Consider the following 25,939-nt stretch of genomic DNA (forward strand, 5'->3'; position numbering starts at 1 on the left):
GGCTGGGCTTTGAAGGCCTTCACATTGTGCTTTTTTTAAATAAAATAAAATAAAATAAAAATGGATCCCTTCATAAATATTCATTGCACGTTTTGATGTCGCAGGCTGTTTTGTAAATCAAAACAAAGGGAAAAAAAAACCACTTGGGTCAAAATTCATCACACAGTGTGTTGATTTTGAAGTGATAAGTTAATTTGCAAATTAGATTGTGATGTCAGTTTGAACTTGTAAATATCTACAACCTCTAGTCAACTCAACTGGGCACCACATGATAAGAACCACATGAAAATTTATCTAGAATTAAGGTTTCTTTTGATAAAGAAGATTCGCTGTAAATTAATCTGATCAGCTACATTAGCTTAATTATATGCATTTTACTCAATTTTGAAGTCACAACCTGATGTATAAATCAACTTTCAATTAAAAAAAAACAATTTTAACAACATGAGTGTGTAGACGCTAAGAGCATCTCGGAGCTCCCACTAATGACGTGGAGGGAGGGGTGATCATTTCATTGACGGAGTGGCTCTGCATTTACTGAGCCGCTCTGTCATTTTTATTATTATTATTATTATTATTATATATTTATATTAAAAAAATATTGAATATGAGTAATATTGAAATAAAAAAGAGACATTGAGGAAAGACAACGGTTAATTTTATAATCGTTGTTCAACGTATAATTTTTTTTAATACTTTATGAATTTTTATTTTTTTCATTCATCATTTCATTCTCCATTTCTTTCATCCTTTTCTTCTTAATTTGTATGCAAGATGGATAAAAGTTTCAATACTTCTTTTATAAATCTTTTAAATTCTTCAAATGAAGCAGAAAATACATCTTCTCAAAATACTCCATTCCTCAAATACCTCATTCCTCCAAACCATGATGCACAATATCCTCAAATTTTTTTCTCACATGCAATACCGTCCAAATTTTTAAAATATTTCATATATTCCACATGGTCTTCCAAATTTCTCAATTTCCTAAAGTTCTCAAAATTATTTGCTACCCTTTCAAAGTAACACTGCCCCAATTCCATTTGGTATATATTCACGTCAAGATTGGTCAGCTATGAGCAACCAATTTGGGATTTCTTCTCTCCCTTTCTTATTTTCACCTCCTCAACCATCACCAATATTTTCGAATGAAACAAGAAGGGTTACTATCGACCCATCTATCAGCGACAAAGAACCTCTAATGTCATTATTTGTTCCAACATCTCAGTGGTCACCACAGTCATCACAAGAAGAGCATAAAGTTGAACGAGAGAAAGATGATTCGAAACGAAGATTTTGATTTCTTGATGAAGACATGGTTCTTGGGAAGTCATGAGCAATTATCAGCACCGATGCAGTCATTAGTAATGACAAGAAGAATCAAGTTTTATGTAAATGTATAGCTGATTACTATAACAAACATCGACCCGTTAGAACTATGGAGAGAAGCTACCAGGTGCTAAAATCACACTACTATAAGTTTGCGTCGATTGTAAATGAATTTTCTGCCACCTATAATCATTTGTATATTCATCGTCAAAGCGGATGGAGTGATAAGAATATGTTAGAGAACGCATTGGATATGTAGAAAGCCAATAAGAAGAACAAGGATTTCAAGTATATGCATGTGTGGAGGGCTCTCAAAGAGTATGAGAAACATGTTCCACAATCAGTTGCTCATTCGTCTAACAAGAAAGCAAGGGCATTCGAATCAGGGGGAACACTTTATCATCAAATCTAAATCTAGATACGAGTGTTGATGTGGATGATTCTGAAGCCCGCATTCGTCCAATATTTCAAAAGGCATCGAAGAAGAAGGGCAAATCCAAAGTCAGAGAGTGTGACATAATGGAACAAATCCTCAACAAAGAATAGTAAAATATTAAAGAATATCAAATGAAAAAAATAAGGATTATGAAATTCTTATGAAGGATACTAGTGATGTGACACCAAAACAACTTTGGATATATGAGAAAATGGTTAGAAAAATTAAACAATGCATGACTTGGAGTGGAGTAGATGTGTTTAAGTTTATTTTTTTATATTATTATAATTTATATTTTTTTATTTAATGTATGGTAATATTTATATATTTGTTTAATTATTAATATTATTTTAGGTGTTAGTCATTTATGGATTTAAATTTTATAAAAATTTAATTATATATAAAGTAAAATATGGGGGAGAGATAAAAATATATATATAATGAAAAAATGTGGGACCCTGTAAAGAAGTTGCTGAAAGATTTTTTGATAGTAAAAAAAATAGAGGGATTTTTTTTTTAAACTTTTGATATGGTGTTAATATGATATTAAAGGAGCTCTTTAAGGATATCCATAATCGCTCTAATAATAAACATATTAGGATATTATTTTTTAAACTTTATTTGAATTAAAAGATGGAATAAAAAACAACTTGTTATTAAAGTTATTTTTAACAACTTGAGTGGGTAGACACTAATAATAAACATATTATAAAAGGATTTTTTTTAATTATTAATACAACAACTTATACCTAATTTAAATTTGATTCTTAAAATAACTGTTTGTACTTCACCATAGAACAATTTTGATTATATATTTGCTCCGATGGTAATGGTACAATTACATGATGTCTCATTTTCTCATATATATATATATATATATATATATAAAGATTTAGTTTTAATAAAATAACATATGAATTTTCTTAATTAACGGGCGATTGGTCTATAAATACTAGATTGATTAGTTGTCTGCTGTAAACACTTTCTATTTTACTTTGGTAATCGATAAGAAACTTCTATAAAACTGAATTAATCATCTTTTAAATTAGTTAGAGTAAATTGAATATCTAATGTCTGCTATAAAATTAATAATAATCTTACTATTTAATTAATAATTAATTTTAGTGAATTTCAAAATTAAATTAGTTAATGCTATTTTTTCATATTAAAAATAATTTTAACATTTATTAATAATTTTCTCTAGTTATTTTTTATATAAAAAATATATATTACCATAGTTCTTAGATTGACAATACCATAAGCGAAGAAATTTTTATGAATACTTTAGACTAATGATATTAGAAAATATATATTTTTTTTTTCACTCGTTTGGCTAAGATAAAATGTCCAATTCATATATTATATTATATATACAACGTGTTTGGGTGATAGTTAGTAATAATAAAATTTTAACTATATATTAAAGCAAATTTAATCAAAGTTGCACCATCTTAAAACCACGGACCGAAATTGAATCAAACTACTCCTTAGTCGAGCAATTTTGACGAAAACTTATTACTAACTGTTTCAATTAGAACGACTTGGACCAAAATTGCATTGTCTTAAAATAACTTTAACTAAAATCTCTTAATTGAAATAATTTTGATCAAAAATATTCCAAAGTGACGCACAGAACGATATTTAGAATGAGACATCATTTTAATAAATTTTAAAAAATAAGCTCGTGGATATTCTTTAAAGAAAATACCATTTACAAAGATATTTGGGGGAGAATATTAATTAGGAATATACTTCTTTTAGTAAAATTCAACATTAACCTATATGATCCTGCGCTGGGACTATGGTATAATGATAAGGTATTTAGGTTACCATCCAGATATCTATGATTCAATCTCAGCACTTTCAAATTTATCTAATGACTAATGAAAAAATGTTATAAGACTGAATTGGTCATCCAAATCAAGTAAATGAAGCTAATTAATTTTTTTTCGGTAGTTGAACCAATCAATCTGGGCAGATTTTTTTTTTTTTTTCTAAATATCCTTTCTTTGGAACAATACAATGCCCCACCTCCGAATTGTGTTTCTTGGATTGATCCTAAGGCAAGTTGCAGACAAGTGGGGCAATTTGCAAATGCCCTTTGAAAGAGAATAATGAATAGTTGACATGAACAGATAGCCATAATATCATTGAGGTCACTTTTCAAGCGCCTAGTAATTTTCAAGAGAAAATGAATTTGACGTTAAGTTCTAGCGATCTCAGGGGATTAGGACCATAAACAAGTCAAGTCGAGTTAAAACTTAGTGTGTTCGAGTTTATTTGCTAAGATAATCGAGTCAAGTTAAGTAGTCAAGCCAAAACTTAAAGCGTATTTGACTAAACTTATTAAAAATAACTTATAAGCTCGTACAATTTATAAATTATTTTAGGAGCTTATAAATTATTAGGTTTTATTTTAAAAATAAATTGTTAAAGTGTTTGAGTGAACTTATTACAATTAACTTAAAGGTATTGATGCGTTTGGTATTATAAAATCTTTTTATTAATAAAATTATCAAAAAGGATATAATACTATTAATAGAGGGTTTTGGACGAATTTCTGTACCGGAGGAAAGAAAATTGGAAAGAGACGTTAGCGAAAAAGATGACACAGCGCTGGAAAAGAAGTCGACTGAGATAAAAAGATATTAGGTTTATAAAAATTTATGGAGGATAAGATGAGGATTTATAAAATTATATAAGGATATTTTAGAAAAAAAAATTTATTAAAATAAGATTTTTTTTTCTAAAAAGTAGTGTCTTTCATACATTTTTAAAAACAACTTATAAGATCCAAAACAACTTATTTTGACAACTTATAAGTTGTTTGAAAAAAAAAATTATCAAACAAATTTGAAGAGTTTATAAGCTCCAAAACAACTTATAAGTTGCTTTAGAGAACTTATAAACTTAGCTAAACACCCTCTTAGTATGTTCAAATTTATTTAATAAGATAATCGAGTCAAGTCAAGTTGAGCATAAAATGAATCAAACCATTAAAATATTTGTTCAAATGTGGCTTAATTCATTTTTTATGAGTTTGAATTTAGTTTGTTTAGATGTTATCGAGCTCTCAATTCAAGTTTTGTTTGATTATTTAAAACTTTTACTTATTTGATTGATTATTGAACTTGATAATTCATATTTGTTTATTCATTTTAAAAGATTATTTATTTATTTAATAAGTTGATAATAGTTTTATTAATGAACATAGTTCATAAATATTATTCATGAACATTATTCATGATTCACGACCATTAACGAGCTAAACACTTATGTATTCAAACTTATTTATTTAGTTTAACGAGTTGTTCAAGCTTATTTATTTAATTAATTTTGTGTGCATTATATCATAAATAAATTCTTACCAAACCGAATATTAAACTTGTTCATAAATATTCAATTTAGATGGTCTCAATCAATTATATTTAATTTTAATAACTACTAGTCTAAACTAGAAGCTCACTGAAAATTCTTTTACAAGGAGAAATAATTAGACAAGTTGACACTAAAATAACACCTTATTTTAAATTGTTTTTTAAGTAGAAACTAGACAAACAGCTCAAGTTGTAATATACTATTCACGTAGTTTCACGTAGCTGCAAGTTCCAAATAATTAATTAAAATCAGAGAAAATTAATGATGAGAAAAATTCATAATAATACGTCGCAGTTGAGTCTCGAATTCTAGATCACTGATTATTTCGCTTGTGGAATTACTAATAAATCTTGAAATTATTTTTAGTGTGAATAGAAAAAGGATATTAACATAAATTCATTTTAGATTTCATCAAAATTAATTAGTAAAAGAGGAAGATTTTTAATAAAATAGTAAGATGAAGAAAGATCAATATATCTCTAGGTGACTAAAAGTGTTGGGAATTTTTCTGGACAATGAAGAAACATGTACAACCATGAGAGGAGTAAATCAATGAATATAATCTTTGATGCACAATATATACATGTGTTAAAACCATTTTGTAAACCGCACAACCTTCAAAGGAGTTGGCAAATTTTCCTACACAATGAAGAATGGAAGGTTTGAATTGGACATTTCCAAATTCTAAATTCTTCTTCTCTACTGAGGGCCTGATCTAGGTATTTCCTTCATGAAATGAATGAATGTCCACGGCAATATGATGTGGACTGGTCTCACGCCCGCAAGCAAATTAAAACCACTTTCCCATTCCACTAAACCTGGTGCTAATGGATTCTTGTATAGAGAAAAGTACCATCCAAACTGTTAAAGAAAACAAATATCACAATCATTCTCCTTCCCTCCACCCGCGCACACGGCAAAACCAATATAAAAGGACTCACAACTAGTGTTATATTATTCCAGGATTCTCATTGTTTCTTTTCTTTAATTCATGGTGCCATCCCATCACCATATTAAACGTAAACAATTTGCTTAGAAACAATTTTTTTTTAAAAAAAAAATCAAACTACCAAAATTTAGCACACAGTTCGAGGCATCAGAAGTTTCAAATTGTATTATATTCGTTTTATTTGGATTGGACCACACCTGGAGACCAAATTGTAGTGGAAATTTGTGACGATTGACAACATTTATTGGACCTGAAACGGCAACAGTAGGGGAAATAAAGACGGCTAGGAATGCGATTCATCTTAGCTTCATTTGGGTTCTAACTCCATTAGGCTCTGTTTGCTTCAATCTTGGCACTATCTTACTGTCGAAGCCTCTCGCCCTCACGGTTCAGATATTCTTAAAACTTCTCCTGTGAGTTCCATGGCAATTCAGTGTTAAGTGTGCTAAGTGACGGCTGTCCATTCGAATGGAAAAACAAGAGTGCTAAGTGTTGCTTTCAGTCATACAGTAGAGGTGACCTAAACTCCTATATCTAGTAAAGAGGTTGTCTAAAACTAATTCCTAAGAAAGAGAATTTTTATATAAAAATTTCGATTCCAATAAATGGGTTCTTATGAATTAAGATTCCAACTCTTTTGTTAATATATAAGGTGTGAAATAGACTTTCATTTCTTGTATTTCACTCAAATAGAGAGGAATCTATAATTAGTATCTTATCAAATAAACCATAAATACAAGTTTATACGTGAGTGAGTGAAAAAGCAAGTGTAGTTAGCAAACAACTTTGTCTTATGTTTTGTGTCATTCTAAAGACTCAATTAAACCGACATATCAGATAATAAAATACAACTTTAATAATCAATTCAACAATCAAAAAATAAAAGACAGAATTAACCTATTCAGGATTTTTCTAGAATTGAACATTACAAATGACACAATTCATCTTAAAAATATCAAATAATTGGGATCATAATTGTCAAAATTCTGAAACTCCATCCATTTACATTTCAAACGGTCGCGGTACATCATATTTACATCCATCATGAACAAATAGTGATTAATGATTAATTAGCGAATCACCCTCGACGGCTTGAAGAAAACCAGTTCCTGTCAAAAGAAATTGTCAAGAAACGCATGATTTTAAATTTTTTTTTTTTTAACAAGAAACTCCTCTGGTGCACATCAAACATGGTCCAAGAGTCCTCGATCGATTCCTTCATTTCTGATCAAGTAGTTAGCCAGCGACAACTGCAGTAGCATCGGCCCTGAAGCAGTTCTTCTCCTCACAGTTAGAAGGAACACCGATCAAGGTCGGCTTCCTTTTCATAGGCAGCGACGACGTCGACAATGGCAACGAGTTCACTCGATCGTTCTCGAGAGCTTCGTCCATGTCCATCTGCTCCCACCGGCACTCCCTGCTGCAGAAAGGAGTGTCCCCTCTGCAAAACAAAAAAGCATAATCCGAATATGTCACTCCTCGGTATATTAACTATTGACCCCATTACAAAAGAAGAAAAAGAAAGGAAAATAAAGACTGGTATTCAATTATAAACGTCTTAATAATATCACCAATACAGTCTACCGGGTATCAATATCATCCTAAAGAAGGTCAGTAATAGTTGTATTTTCTCTAAATTTGATTTAAAAAGTGGTTTCCACCAGGTTGCTATGCATCCTGATTCGATTGAATGGACTGTATTTTGGGTCCCTGATGGTTTATATGAATGACTGGTCATGTCCTTTAGACTCAAAAATGCACCAGCAATTTTTCAAAGAAAGATGGACGCATGCTTTAAAGGTACATAAGATTTTATTGCTGTTTATATAGATGACATCCTAGTATTTTCTCCGGATGAAAGGAGTCATGAGCAACATCTTCAAAGGATGCTGAGCATTTGCCAGAAGAATGGATTGATCTTGAGCCCTACGAAGATGATAATTGCAGTTCCTGAAATTGAGTTCTTGGGGGCTATTATTGGAAATTGTAGAATTAAACTTCAACCCCATGTGATTACAAAGATTGCGGACTTCAATGATAATGAGCTCAAGACAACCAAAGGGATGAGATCTTTGCTAGGACTCCTGAATTATGCCAGAAATTACATACCTAATTTAGGTAAACTACTTGGGCCTTTATATGCAAAGACATCCCCAAATGGAGAAATAAAATTAAATCAACAGGACTGAGATTTGATCCATCAACTCAAGACCAAGGTACGATAGTTACCGAACCTTGAAATACCTCCACCAGAATGCTATATGATTCTAGAAGTAGATGGTTGCATGGACGGTTTGGGCGGTATTTGCAAATGGAAAAAAGAAAAAATTTGACCCTGTCTCCTCGGAAAAGATTTGTGCATATTCTAGTGGCAAGTTTAATCCACCTAAATCCACAATAGACACTGAGTTATATGCTGTTATGAACACTATGGAAGCACTAAAAATATATTTCCTGGATAAAACTGAACTTCTGATTAGAATAGACTGTCAGGTAATTATAAGTTTTTTTTGAGAAAATGACAAATCATAAATTGTTGGAGCGAACCTGTACATGAAGATGTCCTCGTTCCGGGCGATGGGCTTCTTGCAGAGGAAGCAGGCGTCGAGGAAGTGGTGGCGCCGGCGGGCGGCGGGGTTGTCGCCGAAGAACCTAAGGGACGACATGGTCTTGATGGTGAGCTTAGTTTTGGGATCTCTTTGAGGTTACTGAATGTCAGGTCAGTTCAGTTGTTGAAGGTAGCGAGTTATATGGCTGCGAAGGGAAGGGAAACCCAGGGGTGGAAAAACCAGCAGGAAGCAAAAATCTATTGGCTGAGCTTTGGACGACCTGAGTTTAAAATAAATAAATAAATAAATAATGGATTCCTAACTAAAATTCTCTTTTAAAGATAGATCCATAAATATTCTTGCACGTTTTGATGTCGCAAGCTGTTTTGTAAATAAGTTTGCCATAAAATTGTATCCATTTTGTAAATCAGTTTTGGAAAGAAACAAAAAATCGCTTTGGTCAAAATTCATCACACAGTGTTCTGATTTTGAAGTGATAAGTTAATTGGTAAAGTAGATTGTGGTCTAAAAGGTTTATTGTAATAAAGAAGATTTACTGTGAATTAATCCGTGAGGTAGTTTACATGCATTTTACCCAATTTTGAAGTCCCAGCCAGATTTATAAATCAACTCGCTATAGCTGCAATTTTAACAACTTGAGTGTGTAGACACTAATAATAAACATATTAGGATATTATTTTTAAAATTTTATTTGAATTGCATATGACAGAAAATAAAAAGGGAGTATGTGTTTTATTTTTTTATTAGTTGATTAAAAAAGCTGGATATTTGATGTCGATTAAAAAAAAATACACTTCATCTTGAAATAACTTTGATCAAAATTGTATCATCCTGGAACAATTTTAATCAAAATTGCGCATCTTAAATTGTAGCAATTTAAAATTGAGTCAAAACTACTCCATGATCGAGCAACTTTGCCCAACATTCGATAAAAACTACACTTTAGAGCAATGCATCATCTTAAAATCTCAAAGTAATTTTAATTAAAGTTACTCCAAAGTGAAAAGTAATTTTAATTAATCAAAATTGCTTCAATATGATACACTGGAGGATATTTCAGAATGAAATATTATTTTGATAAATTTTAAAAAAACAAGCGCTCTTCTAACCATATGAATAAAAACAGGCATTTGATTTGACTTGTGGATATTCTTTAAAGAAAATAACATTTAAAAAGATATTTTTGGGGGAAAATTAATTAGGAATATACATCTTTTAGTAAAATTCAACATTCGCATTTATTTTGAGTAAATTTTTTTTTTTACTTGTAACAATCACAACTTACTAAACTAGCTTGGTACGTAGTTGAACTAATCAATCTGGTCAGCTTATTATATTATTATTATTATTATTATTATTTCGATTTCGTTGAAACAATGCAATGCCCCACCTCCAAATTGTGTTTCTTGGATTGAATCACCAGGGCAAGTTGCAAACTAGTTGCGAAACTTGCAAATTGCAAATGGCCTTTGAAGAAGAAGAATGAATAGGTGACATGAACGTATAGCCATGATTTAATTAAGGACGCACTAGGTGAAAAACGACTTTTTAGTTTGTTGATTACCTGAAGTAAAAGATCTGTTTTTATCGAAATAGACACGCGTGAAGTAAAAAGATTCATTTTACTTCGGATAAACTCCGAAGTCGTAGGCCCAGAAAAACGAAGTCGTATTGGGTGTCGGGTTCGGACATATTACGAAGTAAAAAGTGCATTTAACTTCGTCGGTTTTTAAAAACACCGAAGTAATTAATCCTTTTCGACTTCATCATTTAGTATTTGTTGTGAAGTAATATACCTATTTTAACTTCAGTTAAAAATGAAGTAATGGATTACTTTTACTTCGACATATATCGTTAATTCCTGAAGTAATTATCGATTAAATTATATTTAGCTTTGTTCTGGATCGAAGTAATAGATAGATACTACTTCGGAATTTTTGGTAATAACCGAAGTAGTTGATACTATTTTACAACAACAAAGTGTATTGCTTCGAAGTTATAAGTAGATTTTACTTCGGATTTTATAAATAAAGTGAAGTATTTTTTCTCTTTTTACTTCATTATGTTTAAACTTCAGTAATTTTGAGCATCACAAAAGGTAACTTCATAAGCCTTGATTTCAGCATATGTTTATACAAAACAAATCTCCCTAAATATGGTCAAAATAAGCCATAAAAAATCAAAAACATGTACTGGTTCATTCACACAACCTGCAATTCACTCCAAGAACGAGTACACAAATTCACTCCATTCAATTCTCACTTCATCATATTGTGTCTGCGTATAGTACTGATTCTTCACACAACCTGCAAACTGCAATTTAGAAAGAACCATCATGTTATGTTTTGTAACTGAAACCTTTAAATCAAAACACAGTAAGTTGACAAAAAAATCATGAATTAAATTAACAAAAGCATGATAAGACAAATAAATATGTATTTTTATATGCACTCTTATAGTAACAATTTTGTTCGAATTATAACATGTGGGTCACAGAAGCCTAAATAAATTTGGGTCTTACATGCTCATTATTTTACTGGACTAAAAGTTGAGCCATTGTCTATCACAAAAGAATATTTTTTAAAAAATCTGCCTGAAGTAAGCTCAGGTTGTGTGAAGTCCAGCAACACTTGAAGTAAGCTAACTGGAGACCAGCAATACTTGAAGTAAGCTAACTGAAGTAAGCATTATCTATCACAAAAGATAATTTTTGGAATCCTAAAAAAATCTTCCTAAAGTAAGCTCAGGTTGTGTGATGCTTAGGTTGCTTAATATATTTGTAGCTAACTTTTGCAAAAAATCTGTTATGTTTTATAGGCAATTTCTGGAATCCTAAAAATCAAAGAGAAGTATAACCCAGCAACTTGGATGCTTGAAGTAAGCTCAGTGGCTACAGAAGCCCGATTTGGAATGGATTTTGCAGAATACTCAACCCCCCCCCCCCCAACACACACACAAAATATTACTAAGCACACGCACACCCCATTACTAAGCACATACACACTTTGTATAGACAAATAACTCAAAAAAACGTACCCCTATTCACCTTTCCCCTCTTCCCACAGGAAAGTACGCATGTTAGCCCCAAATCAGTTACTAATTTCCCCCAGCTACTAATAGAACTATGCATAACACAGTTTTGTATAAAACCATAAACAGGGTGTCATCTAAGGGCGAGGAAAAAAAAAGAAGGAAAGAGGCCATATCAAAGCATGAGAAGAAAGTAGTAGCAGGGCGTGAATGATTTGATTCAGTGTGCAACACTATATCGATTTGATTCAGTATATGCATTCTTGTTCAAAATGGAAGAAATTCACACACCTTCCTCTCCAACTGTAGATCCTCACATTCAACAATCTCTTTCATGTACCGCATGTCACAATATCCACATTCAACACAACCTTGTTGTTTTAGATTACCCTAATGAATCAAAGTTAATGCAAAGTGAAAAACCAAATATATAAGAACCAGAAATGCATGTTTTCAATAAGACATACCGTCAACTGTTTGAAAGTTGGTCGTTTTGGATTACCCCTCATACAAAGGTACGTCCTCACTCCACTACATTGTAAAAATAGAACTTATTTCATTTCATATTTGCTAATCAATCTATTCACAATCTACATAATCTAAAACATACTTGCACACTGTAGTTTTCCAAGCGTTATCTCGGTTCCTATTACCCATTGAGTCCAACAAATAAATTGTATCTTTGTCCTCGTTTATAACGATCAAGATCCAATGGTACCTGCACGATTGTCAATATATAGTTAAGCTACTATGTATTAGGAATTGAGCAGGTATTAAAAATATACCCAGTGTTGTATGGGATAAGGCATATGCTGTCTTCGTTTGATGCTTTCAACTGATTTGCAATGTGTTGTGAAGAGGTACTGCCATCTTGAGCGGCTGGTATTTTGTTGGGATCCACAAACGACACATACTCAACCCTGTTTGTTTCCTTCAAGTACTTGTACAAGTAACTGCATTCAAGTAATAAAAAACATGGTTACTTAAGACATGAACTCATGCAAAGAGAAGAATTGTATATAAGACATAACTTACCCCATGTAAACCAAAATTTGCCTGCACCCTATCTCTCTCATTTCCATACAGCGCATGACATCCTCTCTCAACAACGATGTACTCACATTACGTCCAAACATGGCTTCATCAAATTCGATAGGAATGGTCTCCTCCTCAATCATCAGTCTAACAACATAAGAATACAAAAACTTGCATGGCATTGGTAGAGCGCTTTCAACTTTCTTGAATTTATTTTTCTCATCAGGAACCTCCAAAATAGCAAATGGTGGTGCAGGTTTCTCCTTTTTCTGTAATTTTAAATAATTGTAGCAAAATATATAACTATAGCAATAGAAAAGTGAACTGAAAATACCTTTGTCGTTGGAAATGTCACCAACTCTTTTGGCCAGCCAACCACAGTTCCAACAGCATCTACCATTACTGTTGGTCCCGACTTAAGTGGAATTGGAAGCTCCGCTTCCTCCTGTAAAACAACATCAACAGACACCTTTAAGTTGCCTTCCCCAAGTGGAGCATTGTGCAGCATAACATTTGGGTCTCCGTCAGATACTATCGTGCCATATGCCACCACATTCCCCTTATTATTCAGAGCCAAATGATATTTTTTCCCCTGAACAATAAGATATTATGTTTTAGTATCTAAAGCTAGAAAACAAATTTAATGTACCAAATATAATATAAAACCTCATTGAATGAACTGCCGCATTCAAAAACTTCCACATCATCTTCCAATCTTTGAACTGCCATGTGCGATGACTTGTTAGATGCTACACGTTCAGAAACTCGATCACTTGTTTCTAGCATAAATCGAGCAAGAAGAGCCTTGAGTTTTTCAACTTCAGCTTTCAAACTCTTTGTTTCCTCCGCATGCTCTTTGAAGTTTTCAGCCAAAGCCTTTGACACCAACTCCCTCTTCTTCCTTGGAGTTTTGAAGTAGACTTGGGGCTTCACAAATCCCCCTATACCTCTAACCCTTCCGTAATGTTCTTGGCTCCCTAATGCAGTAGTTAATACGTCATTGCTTCCAGAAGATATGAACTCTCCCCTCTTTTTCTTGTCCAACAAATCGTCCTAAAAATATGGAGGTAACATTAAATATCCAATGAAAACACTTTTTTCACTTATTATGAATGAACTTGAAATAAAACTAAAATAATACAATTTTTTCAGCAACTTCAGCAGTCTCTGTATTTGTGATGTTTCCGGATTTGTCCTCGCGGGCCTTACGCCAAAGTAATGACCTATCAACTTCCTCATCCTCCCTGAATATTTTTCTCTGCCTCTACAATTCCAAAAAATGATCATTTAAAACATGACGTACTACATGAAAAGGATAATATAATGTTCCATGGATTACCAATTCAGTCTCTAAGCTAATGTAACCCTTGCGAGACATTTTGTGATGATACTTGCAATGGCTCGTCCGTTCCTTTTGTTTTTCATGAGTGACCTATATCACGTAAAAAAAAAGTAAATTTATAGAAGAATTGCTAGAATTTAAAAACAATAGGATGGAGTATGATGAACTTATTATATATATTCCTGCTGTACATGAACTTATTATATATATTCCTGCTGTAAAGAACTTCATTTTGTTAATTAAATGCCCTAAATGTTTTAAATCTTGGTGCATATAATAATTTAAATATAACATGATAATATCATCAAGTACCTCCCAAGATGGATGTAGCCTCTCATTGACAAAAGCTTTCCAAATTGCAGATGGGATCTGATACTGCTCCGGTGGTGACCTCAGTTTTTCAGGATTATCTCTATATGGCCAGACAAATCTACTGTTGAGTTTGTTTTTGAAGTCTCTCCATTTCTGGCCTGATGAACTCATCACTGTCGCCTTGCTTTGAGGTGCTAAGTCGAAGACATTCTGTAACACACAGCAGTAATTGCTATCAGTTTGTATATTGAAAAAATCACAATGAAAAAAAAACATAAGCAATCTCATAAGGAAGTGTATTATTGGATTATACTCACCGATATTTCTTCCCACACTTTCTGTTTCGTGTTCTCTGGAACAGTGTGTCATGACTTTATGTTAATTGGCACCATGGATCTAACAACAGAGCCTATGAAAGATTGTAGTGCCTTCCCATTTTCATTGTACACAGGTCGTCCCATGTCATCATATTCAATCGTCGACTTTTTTCCCCATCTTGCAGCAGCAATAAGTCTGCACATTGATGTAGGCCCCCGAGTCTTCTTCTGCCCAGTAATAGAAGGTTCTTTTATTTCAGTCTCTCCTCGTAGCTCTGCAACGGCTAACCCATCAGCATCTTGGTGTAGTTCGGTGTCCTCAACAACACGTGGCTCATCATATTTTGCTATTTTTCGCTGTTTTTTAGGATGCATTTTTCTTTTCCCTGCATATAGGAAAATAAATGATGAGATAACGGTATATAAAGTCTGTAGTGACAATATAATAAAAGAAGACGTGATACAAATAATAACATTAACACATACGAACAAGTAAAAATAATACTAGTAAAAACAATAAATATTAATACAGATGACATAAAAGTGAAAAACATTATTTTTTCTTGTTTGTTACAAAGAAACCCTCTTTAGAAGATCTAAAATATCCTTCACGTGTAGGAATACAATGAATATCAACATTATCAATTGGTCGAGCTTCGGGAATTCTGGTCCAAAGATCCTCTTCTCCCTCGTAACATCTATTTGGAACTAGAAGCACTATTGACCACCCTTTGTTCAGTGGTTCAGCAACATAAAATACTTGTCTAACTTGACTTGCAAGCACAAATTCATTCTTCTGGTGCCCTCGTTTATTCAGATTAATTAAGGTGAAGCCACATTCATCATTGTATTGTATTCCTTTGTCATTTGATACCCATGCGCACTTGAAAAGAGGAACTTGAAATTGATGATAGTCTAGTTCCCATATCTCTTCAATAACTCCATAAAAAGTCACATTCTCTAACACGAGATTCTTATCTTTGACACTACAAACAAGCATCGTGTTGGCAAGTAGAGAAACACCACTATTTTGACAAACTTTCTCATCATCCCGCTCTTTTGTTTGGTATAAATTGTCATTTATGACATAGCTATCACACTTTAAGACTCGCACACGTGGTCCATGGGCCAGCCATCTCAATGACGATGTCATTCCACCATTTCAATATCGATTTCAGCAGCGACCTGACATGCATTCCTATTAATTAGTGTGATCAAAACAATGATTAACAAATATTGTATGTTAGCATTTTCTACATCACCTTTGCACGAAACCAGTCAATGAACCTTTTATTATGAGCATCTTGTATCCACCTTGCATCTTTCTGTTTCTTGGGAAACATTGTCTTCAAGAAGGATTTGTGTTCACTGAAGAAATAAAGTTCTAAAGTTTTATTTTCATGAATACATATGGACTGTCAAGTACATATAATTATTAGTTATGCAGTACACTTACATAATGTATAGAGATATTTCTTCTGTATTTTCTAGAACAGTCAAGTGTGCTTGTTGGAGATCAATTTGTTGGACGATGATTGATGAATTGCTTGGTGAGAATCCAGGAATGCTTGTGTTTGGGTCACGTAGTGATTTAGGGACCCCAACAAGATCAAGGTCATTGAGATATTCTGAACAAAATTCAACTGCTTCTTCTGCTGCATATCTCCGAACAATGCAACCTTCCGGATATTTTCGACTGTCTACGTAACTTTTCAACACCTTCATGCATCTTTCAAATGGGTACATCCATCTGAAGTAGACTGGTCCACATAATTGGACTTCACGAACAAGATGAACTGTTAAGTGGAGCATAATATCGAAGAAAGAAGGGGGGAAATACTGCTCCAATAAGCAGAGTGTAACGATCAAGTCAGATTGCAGCTTATCTAACTTGGCTACATCGATAATCTTGCAACAAATATCTTTGAAGAAGAAGCATAATCTTATGATAGCATATCTAACATATTTTGGCAGAGAATTACGTATGACTATTGGCAGGAAGTGCTGCATTATAACATGAGAATCATGTGATTTCAAGCTACTCAGCTTTATCTCATCCATGCAGACAAGATTCTTCATGTTTGATGAGAAACCTTCCGGAACTTTTATATCCATTAATGACCTACATACTTGTAATCTCTCATTTTTTGTGAATGAACATGCTGCAGGAGGTAGATATGTTCTTTTCTCACCAATTTTAGGAGCCAATTGAGGCCTAATTCCCATCTGAACCATGTCCAACCTAGCTGCCACATTGTCCTTGGTTTTTCCCTTGATGTTCATCAAAGTATTAATCAGAGACTCGAAAACGTTTTTCTCAATGTGCATAACATCGAGACAATGCCTAACATGTAGGTATTTCCAGTATGGAAGATTGAAAAAAATTGACTTCTTCTTCCAACATTTACTGAAATTTGTAGCTCCAACATACTTTTCTTCTTCAATGTCTTCCACAATATTCTCCTTTGCTTTTTTCCTTATTTTCCCCTTCACACTTGTTTTCTTTCCAAACTCACATGTTATGTCTGAAAGCTTGTCAAACAACTTAATTCCAGATAATGGCCTACCTGCTTCACCAAGTTCCTCCATGCCATTAAACTCCTTTATTTGCCTCCGATATGGATGAAATCGTGGTAGGAATCGTCTATGCCCAGCAAATGACATTTTCTTCCCATTTTGTAAGTGCTTTGCATAAGTATCCTCACCACATATTGGGCATGCGTAATAACCATGTGTAGTACATCCACTAAGGTTACCATATGCAGGAAAGTCGTTGATGGTCCATAAAAGAACTGCTTTAAGAGTGAAAACCTCCCTTCGATAAGCATCATAAACTCCATCAACTCCTTCCCACAACAGCTGCAAATCATCAACCAGAACCTCAAGATAGACGTCGATATCGTTTCCAGGCTGTTTCGGCCCTGAAATGAGCATCGTTAGCATGATGAATTTCCTTTTCATGCACATGTCTGGAGGCAAATTATATGTGGCCAGCATGATTGGCCAGCAGCTGTAGCGACTACTAAGATTGTTGTGAGGATTAATTCCATCGGCTGCAAGTGCCAGGTGAATATTTCTTGCCTCACTTCCAAAGTCGGGTCACATATGATCCACCAATTTCCATGACGGTGAATCAACTGGATGGCGTAACTGACCAACAACTCTTGTGCTATCTGCATGCCATGTTAAATTTCTGGAAGTTTCTAAAGATTTAAACATGCGCTTACATCTTGGTATGGGAGGGAAATACCAAACCACTTTGGCAGGAACACCTTTCTTCTCAACATTTTTCTTGGTTAGCTTCCATCTTGATAAGCCACATTTCGGGCAGCTTACGCAGTCTTTATATTGTTTCCTATAAAGGGTGCAATCATTGGAACAAGCATGAATCTTTTCATGACTCAAAGCCAAACAACTCAACGTCTTCTTTGCTTCATAAATTGATGATGGCAGATTGTGGTTATCTGGCAGCATGTCCCCAAAATCTGCTAGTAGATCTGAAAATAGAGCATCACTCATCCCATGCCTTGCTTTGGTATTGTATAATTTTACAAGTGCACTCAACTTTGTGTAACGTTTGCATCCCTTATATAGTGGCTTCTCTGCTTCCTCCAAAAACTTCATAAATGCTTCTGGATTTTCTGTATGGTTATCATACGCTGCCTCACACAAATTAACAATTTCAAAATCATCATGACAATTATCAGTTGGCTCTTGGTTGACACTCAAATTTAATCTATCATTCTCCGCAGCCTCGCCATGCCAAATCCAATTCAAATAATTTTTACTGAAACCATTGAAGTAAAGATGCTCCCGAATCCACATAACCGCTCCCTTTTTAAGATTCATACATTTGCAACAAGGACAATGAATTAAATTGGGGTCGATATATGGATTCTGCAAACAACTTCTAATGAATTGTTCCACACCCTCCTCATACTCTTTGGACCTCCTATCTAAGTAAATCCAGGATTTATCCATTATAGTACAACAGAATCCCAAGAAGCTTCTTCAGAATTATCGTGCTAAAATTATTTACCGCTAGCTCAATGTGTTCTTTAATCACAACCTGAATATACTACATATATGTTAAGCAAAAGTTAGAGTAAGACTGCAAAAAGGTTGTCAAATTCATATCGAGCACAATTCCATATTTTATACTCATTCCAACAGCTGTCAATATTTTCTACTCATCATGAAGAAAAATAATACGTATTTTGTACAATATGTAGATATATAAAGAACGAAAGCATGGGATGACTCATAAATCTCATGAAGTGTAGTCAGTGCTCAATAAAAATCTATATTTGTGCAGCTGAAATGCATTCTTCTACATCAAAAACCAACAATTTTAATTGGTATAAACTTTCACAACAGAAATCAATCCCACAATACATGATCCACAACAACAAACCAAATAAAGAACAACCGAAAACAGAAGTATCTACTCCAAGAAAGCATCATGAATCAGCCCTTTAGGTAATGACCTCGTAAACATAGAGATTGAAAAAAAAAGCAAAAAAAATTTCCAAACACTTGTCTTTGTTGGAAGAATAACACCAAACCTACAACAAATTGGAGACCGTCTAAAACATGATTTTGCAAAATAAAGGAGGAGAAAAAGAAGAAGAATAAGAAAAAGAAATCGAAGGAAAGAAACCTGGACCTCAGCCTTCCGCTAGCTCTGTCAAATTGAAAACATACGGTATATCTCAAACACTTGCAACCTAAACCCTGCGTAAGAAAGTTCAAGTTGTCAAACCTTATTTTTGGCTGACTGCTGCAAACCTTCGTCTCTGTTGCCTAAGACTCCAAATTGGAAGCCCTAACGAGGGGGAACGGAGAGGACTGAAATGAAGGGGAAGGAAGAGGAGGTCCAACAACTCAATTTCGGAAGAGGAGCATCGGAAGCCCTAACCCAAGAAAACGAAAGGAAGTGGGGGGAAATAAAAGTGGTCAGAGTCTCTTTGTAAAAATAAAAGTTAACTCTTTGTACTATTACTTCAGAGTAAACACTAAAAAATGTATTCACGACGTTACTATTTCGGTATTTAACAAATTTCCGTAGTAATAGCTTATTTCAGTTTAAAGCGAAGCCCGTGTTTTTAAATCTGCGAAGTCTATATTTGTATATACTTCGTCGGTTTTTGCAGCAAAGTTGCTTATACACTTTTACTTCGTATATTTAAATTGACGAAGTAAATTGTGGCGAAGTAAAAAGTCATTTTTCACATAGTGACACTTTTCAAGTGAGTAATTTCCAAGAGAATGAGTTTGACGTTAACTCAAGGGATTGTCTCAATCAATTATATTTCATTTTAATAACTACTCTAAACTAGAAGCTCATTGAAAATTCTTTTACAAGGAGATATTAGATAAGTCGGCACTAAAATAACACCTTATTTTAAATTGTTTTATATGGAGAAACTAGACAAATGGTTCAAGTTGCATATAGTCTTCAAGTAGTTTCATGTAGCCTCAAGACATAGTGCAAACAATGAACGCATGACATCTTTGACGTAATGATCAAAGAACAATTTAAAATTTATCTCACGTTTAATGTCTGTACACTTATATTTACCTTTTTCTATGTCTGTAGAACCGTTAATGTAGCAGATCTTTTTTTTTCCCAAGTAATTTTATGTAGCTGGTTCCAAATAATTATGAAAAAAGCTCAATAATATCTCTAGTTATTTGAAAAAAAAAGCTCAATAATATCTCTAGGCGACTAAAAGTGGGTGCGCGTGTCTGCAAAAAGTCGTTGCCATGATATAAATCAATTATTTGAGAATTTTCCAGGACAATGAAGAAAGATGTGCAACCTCATAGACATAAACTAGTTAGTATCAAATTAATAGGAGTGCAAACCGCACAACCTTCAAAGGTGTTGGCAAATTTTCCTACACAATGGAGAATGGAAGGTTTGAATTGGACATTTCCAAATTCTAAATTCTTCTTCTCTACTGATCGCCTGATCTAAGTATTTTATTCATCCGGGTTGGCTCCATCATTGACTCTCCCTAAATATATTCATGACTTAAATGTTTGTAGTCCCCTCAAATGGATCTAGTGGCTAGTGCATGAGGTGTTGCCATGATGAGGTGATTTACCTCCTCCGTGTTGACCCTGGGACGGGTTGGCGGGGTGCCGCCTATGATTTACTTCCTCCATGTTGATCCTGAGACGGATTGACGAAGGTACTGGGATGAACATATTCACCTTTTGTCATCATAACTTAAATGTTTGTAGCATTATCCTATTTTACTCCAATAAGTTAAATATTTGTTATACATTATAAATTCATATTGCTACAAATGGGGATAAATAGATCAATTCATATTGATTGCATATGTCCTTTAGGAAAATTGATGATCCATTATAAATTCATCTTATAATTTATCTCTTTTCACATGATCAAACTTAATCACCTGTTACAATAATAAGACTCCGAACGTTAAACTAAATTCTGAAACTCCTTCCATTTACATTTCAAACGGTCGCGGTACATCATATTTACATCCGTCATGAACAAATAGTGATTAATGATTAATTAGCGAATCACACTCGACGGCTTGAAGAAAACCAGTTCCTGACAAAAGAAATTGCCAAGAAACGAATGATTTTAATTTTTTTTTTTTAACAAGAAACTCCTCTGGTGCACATCAAACATGGTCCAAGAGTCCTCGATCGATTCCTTCATTTCTGATCTAAGTAGTTAGCCAGCGACAACTGCAGTAGCATCGGCCCTGAAGCAGTTCTTCTCCTCACAGTTAGAAGGAACACCGATCAAGGTCGGCTTCCTTTTCATAGGCAACGACGACGTCGACAATGGCAACGAGTTCACTCGATCGTTCTCGAGAGCTTCGTCCATGTCCATCTGCTCCCACCGGCACTCCCTGCTGCAGAAAGGAGTGTCCCCTCTGCAAAACAAAAAAGCATAATCCGAATATGTCACTCCTCGGCATATTAATTAATTTCCTCAATCTCAGTATAGTCGATTGTTTGAGCCAACCTGTACATGAAAATGTCCTCGTTCCGGGCGATGGGCATCTTGCAGAGGAAGCAGGCGTCGAGGAAGTGGTGGGGCAGGCGGGCGGCGGGGTTGTCGCGGAAGAACCTAAGGGACGACATGGTCTTGATGGTGAGCTTAGCTTTGGGATCTTTTTGAGGTTACTGAATGTCAGGTCAGTTCAGTTGTTGAAGGTAGCGAGTTATATGGCTGCGAAGGGAAGGGAAACCCAGGGGTGGAAAAACCAGCAGGAAGCAAAAATCTATTGGCTGAGCTTTGGACGACCTGAGTTTAAAATAAATAAATAAATAATGGATTCCTAACTAAAATTCTCTTTTAAATATAGATCCATAAATATTCTTGCACGTTTTGATGTCGCAAGCTGTTTTGTAAATAAGCTTGCCATAAAATTGTATCCATTTTGTAAATCAGTTTTGGAAAGAAACAAAAAATCGCTTTGGTCAAAATTCATCACACAGTCTGCTGATTTTGAAGTGATAAGTTAATTTGTATACTACATTGTGGTCAACTTGAATTTGTAAATATCTAAAAGGTTTATTGTAATAAAGAAGATTCACTGTGAATTAATCTGTGAGCTAGTTTACATGCATTTTACCCAATTTTGAAGTCGCAACCAGATTTATAAATCAACTCGCTATAGCTACAATTTTAACAACTTGAGTGTGTAGACAGTAATAATAAACATATTAGGATATTATTTTTTAAAAAAATATTTGAATTGAAAGATGACAGAAAATAAAAAGGGAACATTTTTTAATTTTTTTATGAGTCAGAGCTGAATATTTGATACCTATTAAAAACAAATTGCACTTCATCTTGAAATAACTTTGATCAAAATTGTATTAGCCTGGAACAATTTTAATCAAAGTTGCACATCTTAAATCGTAGCAATTTAAAATTGACTCAAAACTACTCCATGATCGAGCAACTTTGACTAAAATTTGATAAAAACTACACTTTAAAGCGATCAATACAAAAAAAAAAAAAAAATTGCCTTTTGCGACAAATTTGATGACGAAATTTTTAAAAAAATTCATCACAAATTTTTTTTTGTGACGAAATTGGCGACAAATATTTTTCGTTGCAGAAAACTTGTCCCTAAATATTTGCGACAAAAAAAATAATTTGTTTCAAAATCTGTGATTAAAATAAAATTCGTCACAGTATTCGTCGCAAATTATTTGTGACGAACTAATGATTCGTCGCAGATTTTGCAATGAATTATTATTTTCGTTGCTGATATTTGCGACAAAAAAAAATAATTCGTCGCAAAATTTGCGACGAATTTTATTTTTGTCGCAGAGTTAGTTGGAAGATTACAAACCTTAGCCAATTCAATTTGCAACGAATTTTGAATTTTGCAACGATTTCAAATTCGTCGCAGAATCTGCGACAAATTATCAGATTCGTCGCAAATTTTTATGACGAATTTAGAAATTCAACGCAGATTTTTGTGACGAATTTGGAAATTCGTCGCAGATTTTTGCGACGAATTTGGAAATTCGTCACAGATTCTGCAACGAATCTGAAAATTCATCGCAAAATTTAAATCATGTAATACGTTTTTTGCGAAGTTTTTTTTGTCGCAGAATTCGTTGTAGAATCTGCGACGAATATGCAAATTCGTCGTAGATTTTGGGACGATTCCGAAAATTTGTCGCAGATTCTGCGACAAATTTTGCAATAAAAAAACTTCGCAAAACACCTGCATGATTTAGATTCTGCGACGAATTTTCAGATTTTTTGCAGAATCTGCGACGAATTTCCAAATTTGTCGCAAAAATCTACGATGAATCTGATAATTTGTCGCAAATTCTACAACAAATATAAAAATTCATCACAGAATCCCGTACTGTTTTTTGATATATTATGATAGACTTGCAATAAAAATATTTTCGTCATAAAATTTGTCGCAAAACATAACGACCCTCATCCAAGATTTTATTATTTCTATATTTAACTTGATTAATACACAAATATACATCTAATCAATACACATCCTATCTAACACATCATATCTAACAATAAAACTATACATAAGTCAAATCACAGTTTATATAGATCAAATCCAAATGTCACAAAATATCCATAAAATTCAAACATTTCATATATTAAAATGCAAACATCATCTAATATCCTTACAATCAAAACATATGATACATCAAAATACAAACATGATCTAATATCCTTACAAGCCAAACATATAATACATCAAAATACAAACATCACAAAAAGATCTAATGTCCATACAATCCAAACATCATAAGATGTTCTAAACCATCCATATTTCAACAAAATTTCAAACATGAATAAATCTTCTCCATCTTCTTCTCGCATAATATAAACAATATCAATGATTACAATAAAGAAATTACTATATATGAACAAAAAAATAATTTTTTACTTATTCCAACATTGATTTTCATTGTGTCTGACCAATTCTGTTTCAAAAAAATTAGTAATATTAACTAAAAAAAGAAATGTTTACAATAGAATAACTAATATTAAAAAATACTAATTATGAGAAATAAAATTCATACAAGAAGATCCATCGCCACCATTGTCACCATCGTTGCCAATATCATCAAAACCGAAAGGAGCGAAACTTAACTGAAGATGTTGTTAGTTAGAGCCCTAGAGCCAATCATATGATGATTGTTGTATGGACTCGTTGTATTATATTCTTGTATATAGATAAAGACATTTCTTTATGGTTATTATACTTACTTGTATTGGTGTCAAATAACTTAGTATAATAGCGTCCTTGAGTAGAAGATTCTTATCTATATCAATCGATTGGTTGAATCGGTAGTGAGATGATATAGAGAACACTACTCTTAATCATTCCTAGTCAAGTATTAACATTCAGGAACAATGTTAATGCGATGAGACTAGCATGTAGGTCAACTCGATGACTTGATCTCACAAGTCATGGATATAGAGATATCAAGTTGACACATGTGTATGCATTGGAGAATGTATACTGAATTACCCGCCATGAGAAATTATCATGGATTGTTATATGAGTGTCATATACTTTCTCATGTGACTATTAGTATGACTCAGTCCTTGGACCTGAAGTCACCATGGTTCCCTATATAAGGAGTTACATACTTTGGCTTCGTCAAACGTCACCTGTAACTGGGTGGACCATAAAGGCGATTACTGGGTATGTAACAAATTATGCGGAGGGATGTGAGTGATGTAGATGGGATATATCCCTCCTATATGACGGGAGTGACATCATTATTCTTGATAGAGTGAGACCACTGAGTGCATGACCATGCCCAAATGAGTCAATATGAGATATTGAGCTCATTTGATTAGAGTGAGTCTACTTGGAGTTCAAGATTTAGATTGATTAGAGGATGACACAGTCTATGCCTTACATTGATCAATCTAGATGTCAAGGATAGAAGGCCATTATCATATATTGTGAAGGGTCACAATTAGTAGTCACAAGGTGATGTTGGATCTCAACATTCTTGTAACTTGGGTAGTAATGATGTGTTACTAGATACCTCTCATTACTTATGCTTCTAAATGGGTTTAGGAGCATTGCCAACGTTACAAGAACCTATAGGGTCACACACAAATGACAATTAGATGGAGAATATGTTCATATGATGAACTTGTAGGTCCCTTTGGAGGCCGGCAAGAGGGGAGGGGTGAATTGCCCTATAAAATAAAACCAAAAACCCTTCTCGGATATTCAACTAACTTAAAAGAACTTGTAATTAAAACGACAAAGACTAATTAAGACAGAAAGTAGACACAGAGGAATTACTTGGTTTGCAATCAGAGGATTGCTAATCCAAGGCAAAGAAGGCGCACTAATTGATTCTCCTTTGGGCGGAGTAGCCTCTTACAGCGTTGAAAGCACAGAAAGAAATAACACAAATGAAAGCACTGGATTACAAGTAGTTGTTCTTAATTGATAATTGCTTCTGGACCAAGGCTATATTTATAGCCTTGGTCGGGGCGCCTGGAAGGGTTCCGGGCGCCCTGGGGGGGGATAAATTTTATCCCCCAACGGTCGGATCGAGTCAAAACTCGATCCTGTTGAAAAGTCGATTCCGGGCGCCCGGAGCCCTAAGGTCAACATAAGTTGACTTTTCGACTCCGGTTCAGCTCGTCTCGATCCAGCTCATCTCGGTCCGGGTCTGTTCGCTCCGGCTCCGTTTGCTTGGGTGATCTCGGCATTCCGGAAT

At 33.9% G+C, this 25,939-nt stretch overlaps 3 protein-coding genes across 3 annotated transcripts; all 3 read right to left on the reverse strand.

The window, feature by feature from the left end:
* Positions 1-7,014: 7,014 nt before the first annotated feature.
* On the reverse strand, positions 7,015-8,824 carry LOC122020737 (FCS-Like Zinc finger 2-like). The gene is made up of 2 exons (XM_042578756.1): positions 8,640-8,824; positions 7,015-7,533 (listed from the first exon to the last, which is right to left on the reverse strand). Exons 1-2 carry the CDS (start codon positions 8,756-8,758, stop codon positions 7,329-7,331), a joined length of 324 nt encoding a protein of 107 aa, XP_042434690.1. The 5' UTR covers positions 8,759-8,824; the 3' UTR covers positions 7,015-7,328.
* Positions 8,825-15,847: 7,023 nt separating this feature from the next.
* LOC122019082 lies at positions 15,848-18,523 on the reverse strand. The gene is made up of 5 exons (XM_042576592.1): positions 17,926-18,523; positions 17,192-17,751; positions 16,155-16,969; positions 15,961-16,066; positions 15,848-15,883 (listed from the first exon to the last, which is right to left on the reverse strand). The coding sequence occupies exons 1-5, from the start codon at positions 18,521-18,523 to the stop codon at positions 15,848-15,850; spliced, it is 2,115 nt and encodes a 704-aa protein (XP_042432526.1).
* A 2,606-nt stretch (positions 18,524-21,129) lies between these two features.
* On the reverse strand, positions 21,130-21,892 carry LOC122021359 (FCS-Like Zinc finger 2-like). Its single transcript, XM_042579480.1, has 2 exons — positions 21,711-21,892; positions 21,130-21,618 (listed from the first exon to the last, which is right to left on the reverse strand). The coding sequence occupies exons 1-2, from the start codon at positions 21,827-21,829 to the stop codon at positions 21,414-21,416; spliced, it is 324 nt and encodes a 107-aa protein (XP_042435414.1). The 5' UTR covers positions 21,830-21,892; the 3' UTR covers positions 21,130-21,413.
* Between the last annotated feature and the right edge of the window lie 4,047 nt (positions 21,893-25,939).

The sequence above is a fragment of the Zingiber officinale genome, chromosome 9A, assembly GCF_018446385.1.
Source record: "Zingiber officinale cultivar Zhangliang chromosome 9A, Zo_v1.1, whole genome shotgun sequence".
NCBI lineage: Eukaryota > Viridiplantae > Streptophyta > Magnoliopsida > Zingiberales > Zingiberaceae > Zingiber > Zingiber officinale.

Coding starts and splice junctions, on each gene's coding strand:
- LOC122020737 (XM_042578756.1), bottom strand. CDS start 8,758: ATGTCGTCCCTTAGGTTCTTCGGCGACAACCCCGCCGCCCGCCGGCGC. Junction 7,534..8,639: donor GAGGACATCTTCATGTACAG/GTTCGCTCCAAC, acceptor TTTGTTTTGCAG/AGGGGACACTCCTTTCTGCA.
- LOC122019082 (XM_042576592.1), bottom strand. CDS start 18,523: ATGTGGATTCGGGAGCATCTTTACTTCAATGGTTTCAGTAAAAATTAT. Junction 16,970..17,191: donor AGTTTGGAAAGAAAACAAGT/GTGAAGGGGAAA, acceptor ATGAACATCAAG/GGAAAAACCAAGGACAATGT. Junction 15,884..15,960: donor TTGACTGGTTTCGTGCAAAG/GTGATGTAGAAA, acceptor AATGCATGTCAG/GTCGCTGCTGAAATCGATAT.
- LOC122021359 (XM_042579480.1), bottom strand. CDS start 21,829: ATGTCGTCCCTTAGGTTCTTCCGCGACAACCCCGCCGCCCGCCTGCCC. Junction 21,619..21,710: donor GAGGACATTTTCATGTACAG/GTTGGCTCAAAC, acceptor TTTGTTTTGCAG/AGGGGACACTCCTTTCTGCA.